This window comes from Drosophila hydei, unplaced genomic scaffold (genome assembly GCF_003285905.1).
Source record: "Drosophila hydei strain 15085-1641.00,03,60 unplaced genomic scaffold, DhydRS2 tig00000271-arrow-arrow-pilon, whole genome shotgun sequence".
NCBI lineage: Eukaryota > Metazoa > Arthropoda > Insecta > Diptera > Drosophilidae > Drosophila > Drosophila hydei.
The window spans coordinates 380,280-403,157 of NW_022045701.1; the positions used below are offsets into that span (position 1 = coordinate 380,280).

Genomic DNA, 22,878 nt, shown 5'->3' on the forward strand with positions numbered 1-22,878 from the left:
ACCAAACGATCTGCGTATTTACATATACTTCATAGCTAATATTTTGATGTGAGCCATATATCTTTGGTACCCCGCGAAAAAATGCATATATGCAAATCATTGCTAACGCATCGCTGTGTAACCAAATATAACACTTCTGCAACATTATTGATTAAAAGAATAAATTTAAATGGTAAATATAAGCATTCAAAACTAGGTAAATTATTAGCCTGAGAATAAAAAGCAAAGTAAAAAATATTCCACTTTTCTATTGAATTACATGAAGACTTTTGAAAAAATTGTTAATATTTTGGTTTGTTGAAAGATATATACAACTTAATAAAAAAGAACATAATTAAGAATGTTGCAGTTGCTTGCTTATTTTTTCTCAAATAATTTAGTTGCTCTATATTGATTTTTTATCTGTAAAATTGTAGAATATAAATTTTCCCGGTTTGCCATGATTCTAGTAGACGTGCATATTTAATTTCAGGTCGATGGAGTCATTCATAACGTAACTGTAAAATGTTTTTTTAGATGCGGTCTGTACTCTCGAGTAAATATTCAGTTTCTGCTCTGTTGGCCCCACTGTTCAACATGTAACAGAATTTGACCTAATCGCTATATGTAACATTCATATAGCTGTTAAGCTATGCCAGTCGTTTAAGTCGTTTATAATATAACGACTTGTGTCCATTAAGTAACTTATTATCCATAGTGGTTGGTGCTATAACTTAATTTTTGACCTTACAAGAGAAGAAACCAACGCTAAATCATTTAAGCAACAAAGAAACCGCTTAATAAAGAATAGCTAAAGAATTTCCATTGATCGTAGGGTAATGTGATACACCATTATACATTATAAAATCAGTTCCCTAATTTAACGGGACTCTTGATGAATATGTAGCCTAAAGGCATCACATGGGCTTTTTAGACCTTACGCGGGATTAGCACATAATACCATGCGGTCACAACAATAAGGAACAAAATTAAGAGATCAGCAAGAGTGTTGTTGGAATCACATAAAGCAGCAATCAACCAACTTTGACGCTATATAGCGCGCAACTTATGCGTCAGGGGTTAGGGATGGTCAGTCACGGCAATTTTAATCTCATGCAAGACTATGATGAAGTTGAACGAATGTTAGAGTAACTCTGCTGAACGAAGAGGTCAGATACGCTTCACATGCTTTCGGCTTAAAAAGCTTTTGAAAGCAACTGTTTCCGGTTGAGCAGAGACTTGTAATATGAATTAGCTTTGGCTAGATAAGCGATTGAGCAGAAATTCAATTATGTGGACACTGAAGCTGTAACATAAGTCCAAGATGATTTCGATTATGGAGTAATGATCTAATTAATATTTCAGGAAACGTTTCCGGCGCCGATTTAATAAAAATAGAAACTAGAAAAGAAGAGACACAGCCCAAATACAGAATAGGGTAGGTGAAAAAGTATTTGCCAAGACCAAAAAAAATCCGTGCTTAACAATCAGACATAAATAAAATGAGAACTGAATCAAAGATAGTTGAATAAAAGACAGGTAGTAATAAGCACAAAGATAATACAAAATAAAGAAAAACAAATTGGTTGACACTCCACAATTATACGAGGCATTCTTTGCTTTCAATATAATATAAATAGTGGGACTACATATCTTAATACGTACAGCTACGCTTGTTAAATTTAGCATAAAAAATAGTAAGCTTTTTGATTAGGACGATTGAATTTGTATTTATTAAACATTCACCAGAAATTTTCATGGTAAGTTTGATAGAAGCAGGTCCGAAAACATATTATATTTTGATTTGATTGACGATCATACTTCTAACGAGGATTAGCTAACGGATGCCCCTCGTGATTTACGTAGCTTCGAGCAGCGACTACAGTGTAAAGTCTTGAGCGCATCAATCTTATGTATGTATATGTATATCAATCTTATCCTATGCAGTTATGGGATGTTTGAGTAGGGGCCAATGGTCTACGGAATGTGGAACTATGTGGCGCTTGAGCGATGCGCCTTTGAATTTCTAAATGTGTTGTATATATGTACATTATTAACTCATCAAAATACATGCCTTGCTATTATTGTTCCAATCAAACACTTATTCCAAGTTAATTTTATAAAGTTACTTGCTCTTCTTGGGAAACTATATTAGCTTAAACACTAGCCATGACGTGTACAAGAAACATACAAGCAAAGTACTGATAGATTAAAAATGGATGGTATGCAAACCCTTCCAATGGTATATACTATGCCTGTATGTGCTTTGGCAAATACACCAATATGAATGTTAATATCAAGCTATACAAATTTAAACAAGAAAGTCCATTTAGAAGAAATGTTATTCCAAATCTAAGTTTCCATAACATAGCCAATAAAGCAGCCTAAGGGCAACCTCTGCGTTAACTACACAATGCATGCGTGTGTGTATATATGCATGTGTTACTTGTAATTTATGTATAAAAGCAGCGTAGAACATCGTCTCGATTAGAGCCGTCTTGTTATAATCAGCCACGATATGACAATGTCCGCCTCGCTATCGGTGGATATAAACGCAAACAATTTCGTCACTATTGAAACTTGAGTTATTAAAATTCTGAATTTACTCTCGTGGGTATCCTCGTATGCTAAATTGTTAAGATTTTTCCGATACGTCGACTAAGCGTAAAGTCTATATCTTTTGAAACTCTGGACCTAAAAACATAAAATTGAATTATAAAATTAATGTTTGCCTGCTCTATCAGTGCATTCAATGCGTTTATTATTTTCTATTCAAAAAATCGAACATGTGATTGAATTTAATTTAAATTGTCAGATGCTATTTTAGTTGAGTTTTGCAACGTCTTGTGCAAGCAGTACAGTTTCGATGTTGATAGAGGCGGCGTTCGTTAACGAAAAGTTCTGTGTTCAATGACAGGCGGCGATAGGAGTTTTTTTAATAACTTTTTAAATATTAAGTTGCGGTATGGTAGAGTTAATACGCGGTGCGTAGCTGATGTTGGTCCTAATCCTGAGGTCACAATGTCAGATTTTTCTTCAAGCTAGAACAAATAAAAACAAGTAAGAAAGCTCTAGTCGGGGTGCCCGACTAGGAGATACCCTGATCCCAGTCCTTTGAGTTTTGTAATATTTTCCGTAGTTTGTATCGAGTATTAAAAAAAAAAGAAAACAAATAAAAATCGACATTGCGAGACCAGGATTCGAACCCGGATTATTTGCGCAACGTGCACAAACTCTACCAACACCGCCACTTCATAACTAAAAAAAAAAATAAAACAATAAAAAACATTTCATCTCCTCTGGTCACGAACCCGGACCAGGCTGCATACGAGCGGCTCCTCTACCAACGCAGCCACTGCCGTTCTTACGCGAACTGTTGCAAATTTGAACATAAGTAGCAGCTAATAATTCAGCACAATTCAATCGCAATTTCAATTCTTGGAATAGAAAAGAATACACGCATTTGAATGTATGTGTGCAAACATATCAGCTAAATTTCTGGTTGAAATTAAATAACCAAGATTGGGAAATAAAACAACGCCTCTCTACGAAGGCTAAGTAAGTCAGCCTGATATAGAGCACCATTGGCTCACAAAAGAGATACGTGAGATGCATTCGTGATCGATAAAAAAATTTCAAAGGACAACCCTCAGAGTACACACCCGTCCGGCCTAATAGTAGACAGAGTATTATTCCTAACGATCAGAGCTCTTGCTCGTTCAAATTTGAACTCATTGAAACTTTTCATCAAATATTTCGGCTAAATTATAACCATTTTTAAAAAGGGCGGAGCTTCTTGTTTTTTTTTTTTATGAAATTGAGGTGTTGGTTTGAGTCTTGATGACCTAATGCCGGATATTCTTTTGCCTTTTTTAATACTCGATTCAAGCTATGGAATATATTAAAAACGCATATAGAACCGATTTCTAGTCGGACACCCCGACTAGAGCTATCGTTATTTTTGTTTTTTAATAAGTTTGTTTGTTGCAGCTTTATCTCAGCGAGTTTACTCTCGAAACCTTATCTAGTAAGTGGCTCATACGCTAGTATGAACATGTTAAATTCTAGACTTAATTGATTCTCCAACTGTGTAGAAAATGTAATCTCTTTAACTCTCGTCTGATATCGATTGCAAAATTATCTTCAAGATGGTATTTGGAGTTGTTATTTTCGCTGTAGAAATGAAATATGAATGAAGTTACAAGTCTTACCCCATCAATGGAAAAAGGTAAGCAAGAACGCTTCGAGTTTACATAAGAACAAAATTACTTGGAGACACGAACAATCTGTCTTTTACAACGCGTAAGGTAATTCTCATAGCAAGATAATTTAAAAGATTGAAATTTGACTTGGTTATGGAATTAACTCAGATTTTTAAAATTATTATGTTATGGAGGAAGCGTAAAATTAACAAAATCTGTAAAAGTCGAGGGAGATACTATTGAATTGAATTATTTTTAAAAATTGAACACTCAACACACTTAGTTTATTTTACCAAGCATTTTGAAAAATTCAGTAATAAACCATCATTACTGATATGAACTTGATTTCACACAACCAACTGTCAAATTTTGGTAGTAGCTATTGCCCGCCTATTCGGACATAATTTCTTACATGTCATATTAGCAATTTGTATCAAACACACAAAAGAAGCAAAACAACATAATACAAAATGAAAACGAGGTAATTTGTTGAGAAAGAGAAAGACAAGACCAAAAGCACGCAGCGAGAGAATTTCGTAAAAAAAACGAAATTTGTTTCGAAAGAACAGAAACATGTATAAATGTGACTAAACATTTATACTAATAAGTAACAACTGAATATATAAAAAACAAAATATATAAAATATGTAAGAAAGCTTTGTCTACGCAACGCGCATCAATTCTACCAACACCGCCACTTCATTATTAACAAATAAAAAACAAAAACAAAAAAAACTTCCGCCTGGTTCAAACTCAGAGGTTGTCGTCTACAACGCCACCGCACTGCATATGCAAGAAATTGCAAATCTCAACTTAAGTAGCAGGTGATAATTAATTCACAATTCTATAGCAATTATGATTTTTGGAATAGAAAAGTATACACACATTTGAATGTATATGGCGATTGGCGCTACTTGCCATGTGATTTTGCAAATTGGCCAATCGTTAAGTTTAATAACTTCTGTTTTACTTAATTGTTATGACATTTGGAGCATATGATCTACATATTCTATTGGAGTAATAATTGTCAGCTTAGTAAATTTAGAGACTGTATCCAAAATAAAACAAAAGTCAAATTTATAGAAAAAATACATAAGGCTCAATAAAAAATGTTGATGCTCTAATTCTTGAGCCGAACGAGATATAATTTAATAACTACATTTCGATAAGTGTTTAATCGATAACAATAATACGGGAATAGCTATCGATCATTTGTTATGCGCGTGCTATAATCTATAGCTCCTATAGATGGTGAAATCGGCGCGTTCCCACATACGGGCAGACAGAAAGAGCTCAATCGACTTGGCCTACCAATATATATACCAATATATATTTTTTGGGGAGTGCCACGCCCTTTCTGCCTGTTACAAACATTTGCATAAAACCATTATACGTCCCCAAAAGGGCATACATTTCTTTGGTAAATCAATATAGGTCAACATTGACTCAATAATCGAATTGAAGTTTCTGCACTGAAAATTTTCTTTTAGCTTGCTACTTGCTGTACTGTATCTATAAGCGTAGATAATTGATCTTTATCTTTTCAAATACGTACGTAGTCACGAGTACCTACATATCCTGAATTTCAAGTCTATAGTAGTATAATAGAAAGTATTCAAACTATATAGTCCTTGTGTGCTTGCACGTACACCACCAAATGGATACACATACATATGAGCTGCAAGTACTTTTGAATTCGTTAATAAAGCTAGATATAAACTTTGATAGAGTCCATATATGTTTGAAGGAATCGGATTTATATTCCATTTCTAGTAAGCTACTAGCCAAATTCGAGTCGGCGTTAATAAAGTTGGAAACTATCCTTTAACGCGAAATTGGCAAAGCTTTATTCAAATCAAGCCCAAGTAATTCGCATCCCATTGCCGTTACGTAAAACCGATCGGAATATAAACTGACTAATAAACACATCGATCTCTATTCCATCGAGATGATTCCATTGCGTTCCTGTTTAAGATGTGTTACTGTGGAGTCTATCAGCTCGTGCGAGATAAAAAATTATTGTTGCGTTTGACACTATATATAATAAATGTTTTATTTTACAGGTCTACATGAGAAATCGTTATTTGGGTTGGAGAAAGCTGATACATCTTTATGCTGGCTAATTCAGTTGATTGATAGCTATACTTCTCAAAGTCGTGCAATGGATTCTCTAGTATCGAAAGAAAACAATTTTTCCTTTATACAAACAGTACTCCAGAAATTCAACAATGAATTACCATCTACTAATGACAATTTGAGCAATATTATTAAAGATGATATAGAATGATGGAATATGAAGATCAAGCCATGCAACGACAAGATAATGATGTTTGTCGGTCAGGGAAGAACGCAAATAAGCATCAAAGAAAATCATTTGTTGCTTTCACGTCCCCATGCGTTTTTCTGCGAAGACACAGGTCACATGATCTTCCAATTTAATCGGGTTAAGCAAGTGTTGCTCATATTTATCAAAAAACCGAGCTGAAAATATTGCCCCCTGTCGTGCACTCATGGACTCAACTGGACATCTCAACTACACTTCGTTACCAGTTGGTTAGCAAATTAACTTTACATTCGAAAAGCCAAATCACTGCCCATAGTTTATGGCATTGATAATACTTCTCAAAAGGCTACGGAATCTTTATATATGATTTTAGATCATTTAATCACAAGTAACACTGCAATCGTCCGTCGCCCAGCTGATAAGTTAAAATAAACTTGGGATCTCAGTTACTTTAAACTGTTTTGTGTCGCACTTTAAGTTGGTACCTATATTACCAGTTCTGCAGAAAATACAGACGTGCAGGCCAAGCAGGGACTCGATAATCGAGAGCGCAAGCTCGTTCGACATCAAACTCTTAACCTGAAAACCAAACGATCTGCGTATTTACATATACTTCATAGCTAATATTTTGATGTGAGCCATATATCTTTGGTACCCCGCGAAAAAATGCATATATGCAAATCATTGCTAACGCATCGCTGTGTAACCAAATATAACACTTCTGCAACATTATTGATTAAAAGAATAAATTTAAATGGTAAATATAAGCATTCAAAACTAGGTAAATTATTAGCCTGAGAATAAAAAGCAAAGTAAAAAATATTCCACTTTTCTATTGAATTACATGAAGACTTTTGAAAAAATTGTTAATATTTTGGTTTGTTGAAAGATATATACAACTTAATAAAAAAGAACATAATTAAGAATGTTGCAGTTGCTTGCTTATTTTTTCTCAAATAATTTAGTTGCTCTATATTGATTTTTTATCTGTAAAATTGTAGAATATAAATTTTCCCGGTTTGCCATGATTCTAGTAGACGTGCATATTTAATTTCAGGTCGATGGAGTCATTCATAACGTAACTGTAAAATGTTTTTTTAGATGCGGTCTGTACTCTCGAGTAAATATTCAGTTTCTGCTCTGTTGGCCCCACTGTTCAACATGTAACAGAATTTGACCTAATCGCTATATGTAACATTCATATAGCTGTTAAGCTATGCCAGTCGTTTAAGTCGTTTATAATATAACGACTTGTGTCCATTAAGTAACTTATTATCCATAGTGGTTGGTGCTATAACTTAATTTTTGACCTTACAAGAGAAGAAACCAACGCTAAATCATTTAAGCAACAAAGAAACCGCTTAATAAAGAATAGCTAAAGAATTTCCATTGATCGTAGGGTAATGTGATACACCATTATACATTATAAAATCAGTTCCCTAATTTAACGGGACTCTTGATGAATATGTAGCCTAAAGGCATCACATGGGCTTTTTAGACCTTACGCGGGATTAGCACATAATACCATGCGGTCACAACAATAAGGAACAAAATTAAGAGATCAGCAAGAGTGTTGTTGGAATCACATAAAGCAGCAATCAACCAACTTTGACGCTATATAGCGCGCAACTTATGCGTCAGGGGTTAGGGATGGTCAGTCACGGCAATTTTAATCTCATGCAAGACTATGATGAAGTTGAACGAATGTTAGAGTAACTCTGCTGAACGAAGAGGTCAGATACGCTTCACATGCTTTCGGCTTAAAAAGCTTTTGAAAGCAACTGTTTCCGGTTGAGCAGAGACTTGTAATATGAATTAGCTTTGGCTAGATAAGCGATTGAGCAGAAATTCAATTATGTGGACACTGAAGCTGTAACATAAGTCCAAGATGATTTCGATTATGGAGTAATGATCTAATTAATATTTCAGGAAACGTTTCCGGCGCCGATTTAATAAAAATAGAAACTAGAAAAGAAGAGACACAGCCCAAATACAGAATAGGGTAGGTGAAAAAGTATTTGCCAAGACCAAAAAAAATCCGTGCTTAACAATCAGACATAAATAAAATGAGAACTGAATCAAAGATAGTTGAATAAAAGACAGGTAGTAATAAGCACAAAGATAATACAAAATAAAGAAAAACAAATTGGTTGACACTCCACAATTATACGAGGCATTCTTTGCTTTCAATATAATATAAATAGTGGGACTACATATCTTAATACGTACAGCTACGCTTGTTAAATTTAGCATAAAAAATAGTAAGCTTTTTGATTAGGACGATTGAATTTGTATTTATTAAACATTCACCAGAAATTTTCATGGTAAGTTTGATAGAAGCAGGTCCGAAAACATATTATATTTTGATTTGATTGACGATCATACTTCTAACGAGGATTAGCTAACGGATGCCCCTCGTGATTTACGTAGCTTCGAGCAGCGACTACAGTGTAAAGTCTTGAGCGCATCAATCTTATGTATGTATATGTATATCAATCTTATCCTATGCAGTTATGGGATGTTTGAGTAGGGGCCAATGGTCTACGGAATGTGGAACTATGTGGCGCTTGAGCGATGCGCCTTTGAATTTCTAAATGTGTTGTATATATGTACATTATTAACTCATCAAAATACATGCCTTGCTATTATTGTTCCAATCAAACACTTATTCCAAGTTAATTTTATAAAGTTACTTGCTCTTCTTGGGAAACTATATTAGCTTAAACACTAGCCATGACGTGTACAAGAAACATACAAGCAAAGTACTGATAGATTAAAAATGGATGGTATGCAAACCCTTCCAATGGTATATACTATGCCTGTATGTGCTTTGGCAAATACACCAATATGAATGTTAATATCAAGCTATACAAATTTAAACAAGAAAGTCCATTTAGAAGAAATGTTATTCCAAATCTAAGTTTCCATAACATAGCCAATAAAGCAGCCTAAGGGCAACCTCTGCGTTAACTACACAATGCATGCGTGTGTGTATATATGCATGTGTTACTTGTAATTTATGTATAAAAGCAGCGTAGAACATCGTCTCGATTAGAGCCGTCTTGTTATAATCAGCCACGATATGACAATGTCCGCCTCGCTATCGGTGGATATAAACGCAAACAATTTCGTCACTATTGAAACTTGAGTTATTAAAATTCTGAATTTACTCTCGTGGGTATCCTCGTATGCTAAATTGTTAAGATTTTTCCGATACGTCGACTAAGCGTAAAGTCTATATCTTTTGAAACTCTGGACCTAAAAACATAAAATTGAATTATAAAATTAATGTTTGCCTGCTCTATCAGTGCATTCAATGCGTTTATTATTTTCTATTCAAAAAATCGAACATGTGATTGAATTTAATTTAAATTGTCAGATGCTATTTTAGTTGAGTTTTGCAACGTCTTGTGCAAGCAGTACAGTTTCGATGTTGATAGAGGCGGCGTTCGTTAACGAAAAGTTCTGTGTTCAATGACAGGCGGCGATAGGAGTTTTTTTAATAACTTTTTAAATATTAAGTTGCGGTATGGTAGAGTTAATACGCGGTGCGTAGCTGATGTTGGTCCTAATCCTGAGGTCACAATGTCAGATTTTTCTTCAAGCTAGAACAAATAAAAACAAGTAAGAAAGCTCTAGTCGGGGTGCCCGACTAGGAGATACCCTGATCCCAGTCCTTTGAGTTTTGTAATATTTTCCGTAGTTTGTATCGAGTATTAAAAAAAAAAGAAAACAAATAAAAATCGACATTGCGAGACCAGGATTCGAACCCGGATTATTTGCGCAACGTGCACAAACTCTACCAACACCGCCACTTCATAACTAAAAAAAAAAATAAAACAATAAAAAACATTTCATCTCCTCTGGTCACGAACCCGGACCAGGCTGCATACGAGCGGCTCCTCTACCAACGCAGCCACTGCCCTTCTTACGCGAACTGTTGCAAATTTGAACATAAGTAGCAGCTAATAATTCAGCACAATTCAATCGCAATTTCAATTCTTGGAATAGAAAAGAATACACGCATTTGAATGTATGTGTGCACACGCATAGGAAAAATGCGTGCGCGTGGCGCTGCTGACATGTGCTTTTGGAAATTGGCCAAACGTTTTGTTTAATAACTTCTGTTTTACTTAATGGATTTTAATGAAATTTTCAGCATATGATCTACATATCCTATTGACTTGGTTGAGATGCAAATCACATAATGGCCCTAGTTCCAACTAAACTTAAATTCTAAGAATTTGGGGGAATTTGGAGCCGGTATCCAAAATCCAACAAAAATCAAAATTGCATAAAATATATATAAGACTAAATACAAAATTTGGAGGCTCTAGCTCTTAAGACGTTCGAGATATAATTTATTTACTGCATTTCAATAATGTTTTTATTCGATAACAATTAAATGCGAATAGTTATCGAATATTTAAAACAAACTTGACCTGCGCGTGCTATACACGGACCTAAAAAAAAATTTCAAGTCTCTAGCTCTTATTGATGCTGAGATCCACGCGTTCACACATACGGACAGACGGACAGACGGACGGACAGACAGACGGACAGGGCTCAATCGACTCGGCTGGTCGTCCTGATCAAGAATATATATACTTTATGGGGTCTGCCACGCCTCCTTCTGCCTGTTACATACATTTGCACAAAACCATTATACCCTGATTTCCCATTTTTAATGGGATCAGGGTATAAAAATACAGATCGTACGCAATTCAGGCTAAGTTCTACCCAGACACCCCGACTAGAGCTGCCTTTAAATTTTTTTGGGCTAAATTTGTAATTTATTTATTAATCTGTCATCTAATAATTTATAGTTTATTAGTTATTTTAATACTGTATTTTTTAAAATTTATTTAAATTAATTACCTTACTTTTAAATAATTATTCTTAATTTTATTAATGATATGAGTTTTATAATTTTCATTTTATTTATTTTATTTTTTCATTGCTTTTTTTAATTTACAACTGTTTTGCTTGCAGAATTTAATTTTAATTTAATTTATGTTTTGTGAGTTTTATTTGAGCAGACCACATAAATGACTACGCAACTGCGCGTTAAGATTTGAAATCCCAACTGTACGGTGAGGTTGTAAGTCACGTAATGACTCCGCAGCTATGCAATGTGGTTAGAGGCGAACATGTTGGAAATCGTCCCTCTCAGATGGGTTTCAGCGATGGTTGCTACATTCTCCCTAGAGAAGCAAGTTGCTAATCTTTGATGATGATTAAGATAGGCAAAATCTACTTACGTTAATCAGAGCTAAAATCATTTTACAGTGCATGTGATGTCTTAATGGGATGAGACTCGTCAACCATAGCCATTGGAAATAGCTAAAACTGTATATTGAGACTACGCACATGTGTGATATGCAACGTTTTTCCATCATCTACTCCAACCGAAAGAGCAATAGTCCAATTACATACCTAATGAAAATTGTTTGAGGTGCATATTTTAAAGCATCGTGCTGAGATTCATAACTACTGTTCCAATAATGGTTTTGATTGGAAATTCATAATTCCTCATTCGCCGTTCTTAAGTGATATATTTCTCTTTTAAGTTATAGCGCTCATTTATCTTACTATATTATCTTCTTAAGTATGAAACTCAAAAAAAGATGCAGGAGTCCCAGAACATAATATGGATATGAATAAAATAAAAAAGATATAAATACGAAATTAACACTAGATAAGACAATCACCAATGGTTAGAGCAAAAACAACAAGCCCTTAAAAGAAACGGATATAAATATTAACAAATACATCATAAGCATTTCACAGAATTGCATTGTATAGATGTAGTGCATGAGTGTAATAAAGAGGGTACTCTTAGAAAAGAACTATTTTTTTTTTAAATTATGAATAAAGAATGGTGGAAGTGAATCGTCAGATTAAAATGCCCAAAGAAGAGGAAAATTAACTATGAATAAAGTATTTAAAAGATTCGTTTCTTGTTTAAAAAAAAAACTAAAAAACGTTAAAAGAGAAAAGGTTCGCATGGAAAAAATATACAAAATTTCTTATTTATTTGAGCTGCCACCAAGCCAGCGACTAGAAGGTACTGAATACCAAACAATTTATGTTTTTAATTACATTCCACAGCTTGTGCCTATTATTGGGAAATTAGAATCTAAGATACACTGACGAGCAAAACTGTAACACATGTTCAATGTTCTCACTTCAACGGTCTGTATTATCTTTTATACTTTATGCATGATTATGATCATAGTCTTGTTTTGTTAGTGAAATATTTGGCTCTTTTATCTATAAATTTGAAGACATTTTATTAGCGATAAGAGAAATACAAAGGCAAAGAGTAAAAAAAGTCAAATGTTACAGTTTTGCACCGCAAATATTTTTAAACAAATATTTTTATTACATTTTTTTTAATAACGGGTCCACAGCCCTTTTGATTTTTTGAGGTTGTTTATACGGTTTGGCATAGTTTGCGTGTAGCGTCGCACCATTTCAGGTGGAATCGAGTACCAAACGTCCTTCGTTCTCTCTCACAGACAGCAACAACTGCGATGGCTCATCAATAAAAAGAGCACCTTGCCGCTGAGATGCAAAAGAGCTGTCTACGTGCAGTGTATCCTGCCGATATGGCTCTATGGAGTGCAAATCTGGGGAATTGCTGCCAAATCTAATTATAAGCGGGTTCAGGTTTTGCAGAACCGAGTACTGCGACAGATAACCAAATCTCCCTGGTATGTGCGCGGCTCAATACTTCACAGAGACCTTAAGCTGTTTACTGTCGAAGAGCAGATTGGAAGACACACAAGCAGATACACGGACAGACTGTAACGACACCGAAGCCTACTTGCAAGAGGTCTAATCCCTGCCAGACCCCTAAGACGACTTAAACGGCAAGGCTTAGCCAGAACGATGGGAATGGTGTAAACTGTCTCCTTTGAATTCCTCATATTGTGACTGGTTTGGCTCTAATTCCATATATATACATGTGTTGTTAAGGTACTAAATTTGATTGTACAGGTTCTACACTTTTAAATATAAAAAAAATAAAAAAATAAAAATAAAATAAGTGCAAAACTGTAACATTTGACTTTTTTTACTCTTTGCTATTGTATTTCTCTTATCGCTAACCAAATGTCTTCAAATTTATAGATAAAAGAGCCAAATATTTCACTAACAAAACAAGACTATGATCATAATCATGCATAAAGTAGAAAAGATAATACAGACCGTTGAAGTGAGAACATTGAACATGTGTTACAGTTTTGCTCGTCAGTGTATATGTTATTGGTACCAGGCGCAGAAATCCAAACACGATCAAGAAGAAAAGGTATTAAACAAAGGTGATAGTTGTATTCGATGGTTCAACAATTATTACATCTGGGTTCTAAGTAAATGATTTGACTAAGACACGGTCGACTTTTAATTCTACGCTCTTTCATTTCCTCATTCTTTTTCGCATATTTTTCATTGCATTTACAGGTGACATTCATAACATATATATATATATATATAAGTCCATTTCATGGCAAGAACCCTATATTAATGATATTCAAACTTTCAAAGTGAACACTGACACCTATGGGACTAAGCCCGCTTAGCTTCTGAACATCCAAACAATGCATAAACTACTTATGGACAAGTTGTCGCAATTCCCATTTTTCATCTAAAACCATCCTGCAAGATTTCTACTTCGTAAATAAAATTGAAAATTCCATGAAGTGTATTCGAACTTCGAGGATGACTTCGTGTCTTGTTTAAAGAGCTCAATTGCATTTTTAATATTTCCTGTACAAAAAGGAAAAACTTGTTTATTTAAAATAACAAAAAACAAGTAAGAAAGCTCTAGGCGGGGTGCCCGACTAGGAGATACCCTGATCCCAGTCCTATCTGCCTTTATTAATATTTTCCGTAATTTGTATCGAGTATTAAAAAAAACAAGTAAGAAAGCTCTAGACGGGGTGCCCGACTAGGAGATACCCTGATTTAAGTCCTATCTGCGTTTATTAATATTTCCCGTAATTTGTATCGAGTATTAAAAAAACAAAAAACAAGTAAGAAAGCTCTAGACGGGGTGCCCGACTAGGAGATATCCTGATTCCCGTCCTATCTGCGTTATTAACATTTTCCGTAGTTTCTATCGAGTATACAAAAAAATATAAGCAAATATACAAGTACGAAAACTGTAGTCGGGGTGACCGATTAGGATATACTCTGATCCCAGTCCTATTTACGTTTATTACTATTTTCCGTAGTTTGTATCGAGTATTCAAAAAAAAAGAACAAAACAAATAAAAAACGACATTGCGAGACCAGGATTCGAACCCGGATTATTTGCGCAACGTGCACCAACTCTACCAACGCCGCCACTTCATAATTAAAAAAAAAAAAAAACAATAAAATCCCTGAGATTAGCTACATACGAGCTCCGCCTCTACCAACGCAGCCACTACACTGCTTACTCGAGCAGTTGCAAATTTTAACTTATGTAGCAGCTAATAATTCAGCACAATTCAATCGCAAATTTCGATTCTTCGAATAGAAAAGAATACACGCATTTGAATGTATGAAAAAAATGGGTACGCTTGGTGCTGCTTGACATGTGCCTTTGCCAATTGGCCAAATGTGGAGGCTTTAGCTCTTAAGACGTACGAGATATAATTTATTAACTGCATTTCGATCATGTTTTTATTCGATAACAATAAAATGGAAATAGTGATCTAATATTTGAAACAAACTTGATTTGCGCGTGCTATACACGGACCTACAAAATGTTTAAGTCTCTAGCTCTTATAGATGCTGAGATCCACACGTTCTCACATACGGACAGATGGACGGACAGGGCTCAATCGACTCGGCTTGTCGTCCTGATCAAGAATATATATACTTTATGGGGTCTGCCATGCCTCCTTCTGCCTGTTACATACATTTGCACAAAACCATTATACCCTGATTTCCTACACGTTCTCACATACGGACAGACGGACGGACAGGGCTCAATCGACTCGGCTTGTCGTCCTGATCAAGAATATATATACTTTATGGGGTCTGCCATGCCTCCTTCTGCCTGTTACATACATTTGCACAAAACCATTATACCCTGATTTCCCATTTTCAATGGGATCAGGGTATAAAAATTATGACAGTGCAGGACAAAAGTTTGGTTAAAATGTTACATAAGATTAGGAAACACTGTATGAATATGAGAAGGTGTACTAAAGGTAACAGTACTTATTACAGACTTTGACAATTGTGAAGAAATAAAAATAAAACAAAGACAGCTAATGAATTCCGAAAATATGCAGATCGAAATCAATTAAATGTCCACACACGACTATACAAAAAACAAAGATCTTTAAAATGGATTAGTTGGAAAAGGAACTTATATTCCAAATTCGATTAGCCAGAAATAGAAGAAGATTAAACTTGATTTAGAAAACAACAGCACGGTGGTGCGACAAATACAGACTTTCCCCGTCTGTGAATCTAAAGTTGCTGTGAACTCCATAAACGTGGAAAAAATCAGCAGTATCCTCGAAAATTAACATAACTACCTGGAATATTTGAGTTTATTCATGGCATAATTTTTTTATCATTTTTATTTCATTTCTTCTCATTCATTACTTCTCAAAATTAATACTATTTACCATAACATGGAACAACATCAAGGATAAAACAGTTTAAATATTTTTTTTTTTGTTACGAATTACATGCGTTACGAGCAGATGCATACACAATTCTTATAGATTAACAGTATTAGTGGACTCCAATGGTGTGAAAGTATTGAAAGATTTCAATGTATTATATCAGACACCATACCTGTCATCCACTCTGTTAATTTGCTTTACTGGATTTGTAAAGTACTCGCGTAATACATTAATTAAAATCTAATAAATCTATTGAATGTTTCAATTGTAAATGCATGTGTGTCTCTAAATTTGCAGCCGGTATCCAAATTATAAATAAATTGTATAAAGTTTGTATGAAACTTTATTAAAATTTTGACGCTTGCTGCAATAAAATTACAAATTTGATTTGATAACGTAGGTTGAACTTTTAACTTTTTAAATCGATTTCATTAAAAAAATAAAATATCGATTAATAGAAACAAGATTGATTTGCGCATGTAATTGACGGCCCAAGTTTACAATTTCCAGTCTTTAGCTCAAGGAGTCACACATACTAATTAAGTCCAATAACATTACGTACCTTGGTAAAGCAGCACCAGTAACTTTGTGTAGTTTAAAAAGGTCAACATACTGGGGCAGCTGAACTGATTGTGACAACCAATCGGTTGTTTGCTCAATGGTCCAATTATGCACCTCTGAGCGCAACCAAGCATCCCATAGTTCCTTTACAGAAATATGCATATCATCATTGAAATGAAATGCTTTTTGTCGTTTTTCATATCCGGAGTCATACTTAAGTTCTTCACGTAGAAACTAAAAAGATATAAACAAAGTAAAAAAACACGTAAAAGTTTGTTCACTGCGAACAAACACACAAATTTATTACACAGCAAGTAGATATTGTTAACGGTGTACTGCGTAGGTGTTTCAAATTACTGGTCTTATTGCCCTTCTTCAAATTCATAGCATATATACCAGTATATACAGTAAAATATTTAAAATTGTTGAGCCATCCCAAAAAAATTTTTTCTACTTTTAGTTTAAAGGAATCTTTACACCAAAGTTTTCGATTAGCGTTTGTAATGGTATAAGATATGATCAAATAAATAAAATGATATATTATTTTAAAATGATTTCATAAAAACAGTTTTCTATATACAAACTTATATGATCCGAGACTGATTTCTAGGTCATTTTGACTATTGTTCCTGTCAAGAATACATATACCTTATTACATCAAGTTTACATACAACGATGCTATTTTAACTATTTGAAATAGTTCATTTTTAATTTTGCGGTGACTGAGGGAGGTATCCGTAAAATCAAATTTTTTTTTTCATTCTCATTATAGAAAGATAGATACTAAATTTTAAGGTTTGCTGGTGTTCAGGTTATGTGATATAAAAAATCGAAATATAAATTTTTTTAAATAATAATTAGATGTCGAATATGTTAAATTACATATTTGAGAAAGTATTTATACGAATGAACTAACGCGAATGACTATTTCGGCTTAGCTTAAAATATGTCTCTTTTATGTGGTTGACCAGAGTTTCTTCTGTCCGTTACTATTAGACTTTTTAATGATTTTCAATAGGTTCAGGGTAAGCAATTATTCACATACGTCATCCGATTCGCTCAAGTCAATGTTTCCATTATCGTCATCATCTAATTGGCGATGCAAACTAGCAATAGCCTCCATTCCAAGCCGATCTTGTACGTTTTCGTTTTCACAATCAAATTCATCTGCATTACATGTTGCATCTGATGAAGAACCTACGGATATAAGTAAAAAATTACATATTACTATTTGTGCAACTTAGTATAGCCAGCAAGCTAGTATAGCATTAAACACATTTTAAAAGTCAAAATTTATACATTTCCATATGGCACGATTTTTAAAAAATTTTAAATAAAGGAAGTTTTTTAATATTTCACAGAGAGGTATGCCTAAAATTGAATACTCGCAATTAAGTTTACTTTTCACGAGCAACGTAAGATTTAGAATTACGATTTTCAACTTATCAATTGGTTTTTCAATTTAAAAAACATCTAAAACATCCCCGAATTTAACGAGTTGAGTTAAGGGGTAAATAATGATTTGAAAATAGGGACGTCTACATAAAAACAAGTCAGAAAGCTCTAGTCAGGGTGCCCAACTAGGAATGACCCTTATCCCAGTCGTATCTGCGTTTTTTAATATTTTCCATAGTTTGTATCGAGTATTTAGAACACACAAAAAAATATAAACTTACATTACAGCAACAACATTCGAACCCACATTATCTACGCAATACGCATTAACTCTATCAACAACGCCACTTCATAATTAAAAAAAAAAATAAAAGAAAACAATAAAATGTCTCTTCGTCGCTAGGCTCGAGCCCAGAGATTATTGCTTACGCGCATCGCCTCTACCAACACTGCTACTGAACTTGAGTAGCACATAGTGGCCCTATTTCCAACTAAACTTAAATTCTAAGAATTTGGGGGAAATTTGGAGCCGGTATCAATAATCCAACAAAAATATACATTGCAGAAGATATACATAAAACTAAATACAAAATTTGGAGGCTATAGCTCTTCTGACGTACGAGATATAAATTATTAACTTAATTTCATTTATGATTTTATTCGATAACAATTAAATGGGAATAGTTATCAAATGTTTGATGGTTATACACGGACCGACAAACAAAATCTAGCCCCTATAGACGCTGAGTTCGACATACGTTCACACATACGGACAGACAAACGGACAGAGCGACTCGGCTTGTCGTCCTGACCAAGAATATATATACTTCATGGGGTCTGCCATGCTTCCTTCTGCATGTTACATACATTTGCACCATTTTCAATGGGATCAGGGTATAAAAAATGGTATTGTTAAAATACATAATGTATGTAACAGGTAGAAGGCGGCATATAGAATATATATGCTTGATAGTCTCAACAATCTGAGTCGATTTAATCCAATCCGTTTCTATGTATGTACGAATGCAGAATTGAATTTGTAGTGTCATCTACAGAACGGAGCGGTTCAATATCGATAACTCATCCCATTTTATAGTTATCGATTAAGACCGTCATCGAAAATTGTTATTCAATAATATGTACGTTTGGAATAATAGATCCAAATTTTTTAAATTGATGTTCCGTTGCAAATATTACCAACATGAGAGAGAAATTTTATTTTACAAAATTTACATATATTCATTTGAACGTGTAGTTCAAATGCTGAAATAAAATCCGTTAAGTGACAGAAGTTCTTAAGCAACATATGTTTTTTGCATTTTCCTATTGCGCGAAACTTCGGTTTATTTTTTGGTTTTGCTAAACTCGATATAAGAACCGTTATATTTTTATGCAATGTTATGTTCAGTTTTCATCAAAAATGAATATCTAGCTCAATTGGTAACCACAATTACCAATTTTTTTGCGTATACAAAGAAATTGATCTTTACGAAAAAATTTACAATGTGAAGAAATTTGAGTTTATCTCTAGGGGAAAAATCAATGATTAAAGCTTACATCGATTCTCGACTATATGGACAAAAAAACGCTTAAAAAACAGACAAACATTAAACAACTATTATTTCTTGGAAATGGCTAATTCTGTTGAAAAAAACTACATTCGTGGTAATTGGTGAGACGGAAGGATGTTCCACCCAAAAAAAATTGTCGTAAGCTAAGTTCTAAAGTTCTATATCGAAAGCTGGATATCTACAGAAGCTTTAAACAATAATAAGCCCCCACTTAATAAACTTCGGAGCAAATCACACCTAAATTTTGCATAAATGTATATGATTCGGCCTTCCCAGTTGAAGTACTTATTTTGCTCCGATAAAAAATCTTAATTTGGAAGTCCCGAATGGGCTTAATTTTGAGCTCAGTTCGATTGCTTGTATAGCCGGATTAGGGTGTGATGGTGTAAGGAACCACATCTTATAATGGCACCTGTAAATTGTAATTTTTAACTTTGCGTATTATTGCAAAGAGATGTAATTACGTATTAAAAACATTTTGTCTGTAACTCGAAAAGTTGAGAATATAAACTGGCATTTCCAGCATCAAATGCCACAAATCCTACTCCTAAAACGTCGAGGTTATTCAATAGCCCTCATACTCTCCCCAGGTAAATATCATCGGGAATGTTTCGGAATGATTGGCCAAAAAGGTCCGGGAAACAATATAAGCCAAAAAGGAAAGTTTTTAAAGGCGTCCAGCAAGCTTAATTCATGATTACATTAATTATATTGCTGATTTATACAATTTGATGTCCAATCCAATTTTCGAAGTGCTTCCGAAAAAAGGCGTGACCGCCATAGACTAATCTGCTCTAAAATATCTTATATTTTAAATATAACAATTTCATTATAAAAAAAAAACAAAAAAAAATAAAAATTTTCGCTGGTGTCGCTACCCTAATTACCAAATTTGTAGTGTTTTTTTATACTTTTTCCAAATTTAATTTTTATAATATTATGTTACAGCAGCCTATTTGATTTTATTTTAAGACAAACTTATGGAAGTTGATTGGATAAATACTGCAGAGCTATGAAATGATTAATTTGGATACTATTTAACATAAACGAAGCAGCGCCAAGGGTACGCATTTTCTATACATACACATACATACATTCAAACGCGTACATCCTTCTTTTTTTGAATAAACGTAATTGCGATTACATTGAGTTAGGATTATCAGCTGCTATTTAATTTACATTTTTTAAATTTAGAGATGAATCGCATCGCTGATTAAATATTTCTTTGAGTCATGATGTTGGGGTCCTTCGTTTCAGGGATTTCCAACTTTCTTACATGTTATTTTTTAATTTTTAAAAATTTTGTTTTTATCACAAGATACGTGTCAGTATCATAAACCCTTGTGTGATTGATGTTGATACACTCATGGAAATTCTATTTTTAAAAACTAAATCTGCTTGCAATACCAGCATGAGTAAAATGATATCAGTTAAATGTCGGGTACATTATATTACATAATTAATACTTCTTAAACTATATATAATAATTTTCAACTAATAAATGCCTATCTATGCTAAATCCAAGCAACTAAATACAATTTTATTCCTCGATTTATTTAACCATTTCAGTCAATACATCAGCTACTCTTCTATTTGTGCTTACATATACTCTTTTTATACTCTATTTTTTAAAGTAATGATCGGTAAGCGAACCAATATATTGTGTTATATTACTATAGTCAACTGAAAAGCTTGTATCAAGTTGAGTGCCGACATCCCCATATTTGCTCATCCCATATAGTTCCTACAATCTCTAATTGTGACTTCTGGCATTGCAATATTTAACCCTGTTCACCGTCCTTCTCAATTTCCGTGAATAGGAAAGAACTTATGAAACCTCCGTTGTGCATTTTGAGCTTTAATCTTCTTGATTTCGGCTGTGTCATCTTAGACTAGACATGCGATAATTATGTCGTGGACGTAGACTGCAATGTAGCTAAACGCGTTTTCAATTTACTTAATATAAGGGAATGCTTAGTTGTTGCACTGCCTAAATCCTATGGAATATATTACCTCACCGAGCTTCGATTCAATTTTTATGTAAGTGGCTATAAACCGAAATTTAGTTTTTTATCGAATGCACAGTTACTCGATTTCCCTTGCATGTTATCAATATTCATGCTGTGTATAAAGTGATTATCATTGTATTGTTTTAAGATTTTCTCCTTTGGATTATATCTCTCGCCCTTTATTTTTGCTCAATAGTCGATTGCTTGGTGCCCAATTCCTTTTTTTTTTTTTTTTGCATATGTTGCAACTTCCTGCAAGAAGTGCAAGAAGCACTTTACATACTGAAAAAAAATATTTTGGATTTAGGAAAAAAAAATATCCTATTATCCAAATTAACGAAAATTTGTTTATGCTAAGCTGTAAAATAAAAGGTATTGAGTTAAATTTTAAAATGGTAACGAAACCAAAAATGTAACTAAAAAATAACTAATTAAAACTACTGTTTTTAAGAGGTCAAGGAACTGTTTACACAAAATACTTTGATATTTCTAATCTTAAAATATAAAAAAAAAATGATGTTAATTTCAAAACTTAACACATGTTGGAAGTGTTCAGGAGCAAAGTTCACATTGAGACTCTGAGTGGTGTAAGAATAACCTTGCCACAATTATAGAAGAGCCAAGACCATACATTGTCTCATCTCATTGTCTTGGTACAATTTTTAAATTAGGCCTATTATTGTTTCTCTTTAAATTCATTAAAATATGTAGGCATTCGTGGAGTACTATACCAATTCGCCGACTCCTCAGCTAGAGATGCACTTTTAAGCAATAGCCGAAAGCTTTCCAAGTTATCCGGTCGGAATGATGTTTCTGCTTTCCAATGCAGATAATGCATACTCTCGCTGGACGATTGTTATAGTAGGACATTACTTTTCTTTCGTAAACTGAAAATTATTTTTCTTACTTACTTTTCTTTCGTAAACTGAAAATCTTCATTTTGGCCCCTGTACATTACATTACTTTTCTTTTGTAAACTGAAAATCTTAATTTTTCGCCCACATGTACCCTTTTCTTCACGGTTACCTTCGTTTTCCGCGTATAAGTTTGTAAAATCTTGATACACAAAACTTTTCAATTAGCTCTGCAATAGATTTGACCAACTTAATCAATGACATCAAAGCCGAATATTTTACCAAGAATTTAAATTATACAACCAAATTAAAAGAAATACAAAAATAAATATGAATTACGAGTGGCAACAAGAAAACATAATAAATATTATTAAACCGTTTAGCATTAAAAAAA

General features: G+C 33.7%; 1 protein-coding gene across 2 annotated transcripts in view; it reads right to left on the reverse strand.

The window, feature by feature from the left end:
- Positions 1–22,878, reverse strand: part of LOC111597164 (stromal interaction molecule homolog) — a 135,006-nt gene that overhangs the window by 17,520 nt on the left and 94,608 nt on the right. Inside the window, exons 3-5 of one of the 2 annotated variants that reach the window (XM_030223748.1) lie at positions 17,701–17,852; positions 16,657–16,889; positions 11,850–11,901 (exon numbers count right to left, since the gene is read on the reverse strand). In XM_030223748.1, coding sequence (XP_030079608.1) covers positions 11,865–11,901; positions 16,657–16,889; positions 17,701–17,852 — 422 coding nt within the window. In that variant the 3' untranslated portion in view covers positions 11,850–11,864. Of the gene's footprint in view, positions 1–11,849; positions 11,902–16,656; positions 16,890–17,700; positions 17,853–22,878 lie in introns of those variants that run through there. The other variant, XM_030223747.1, reaches the window with a different exon arrangement.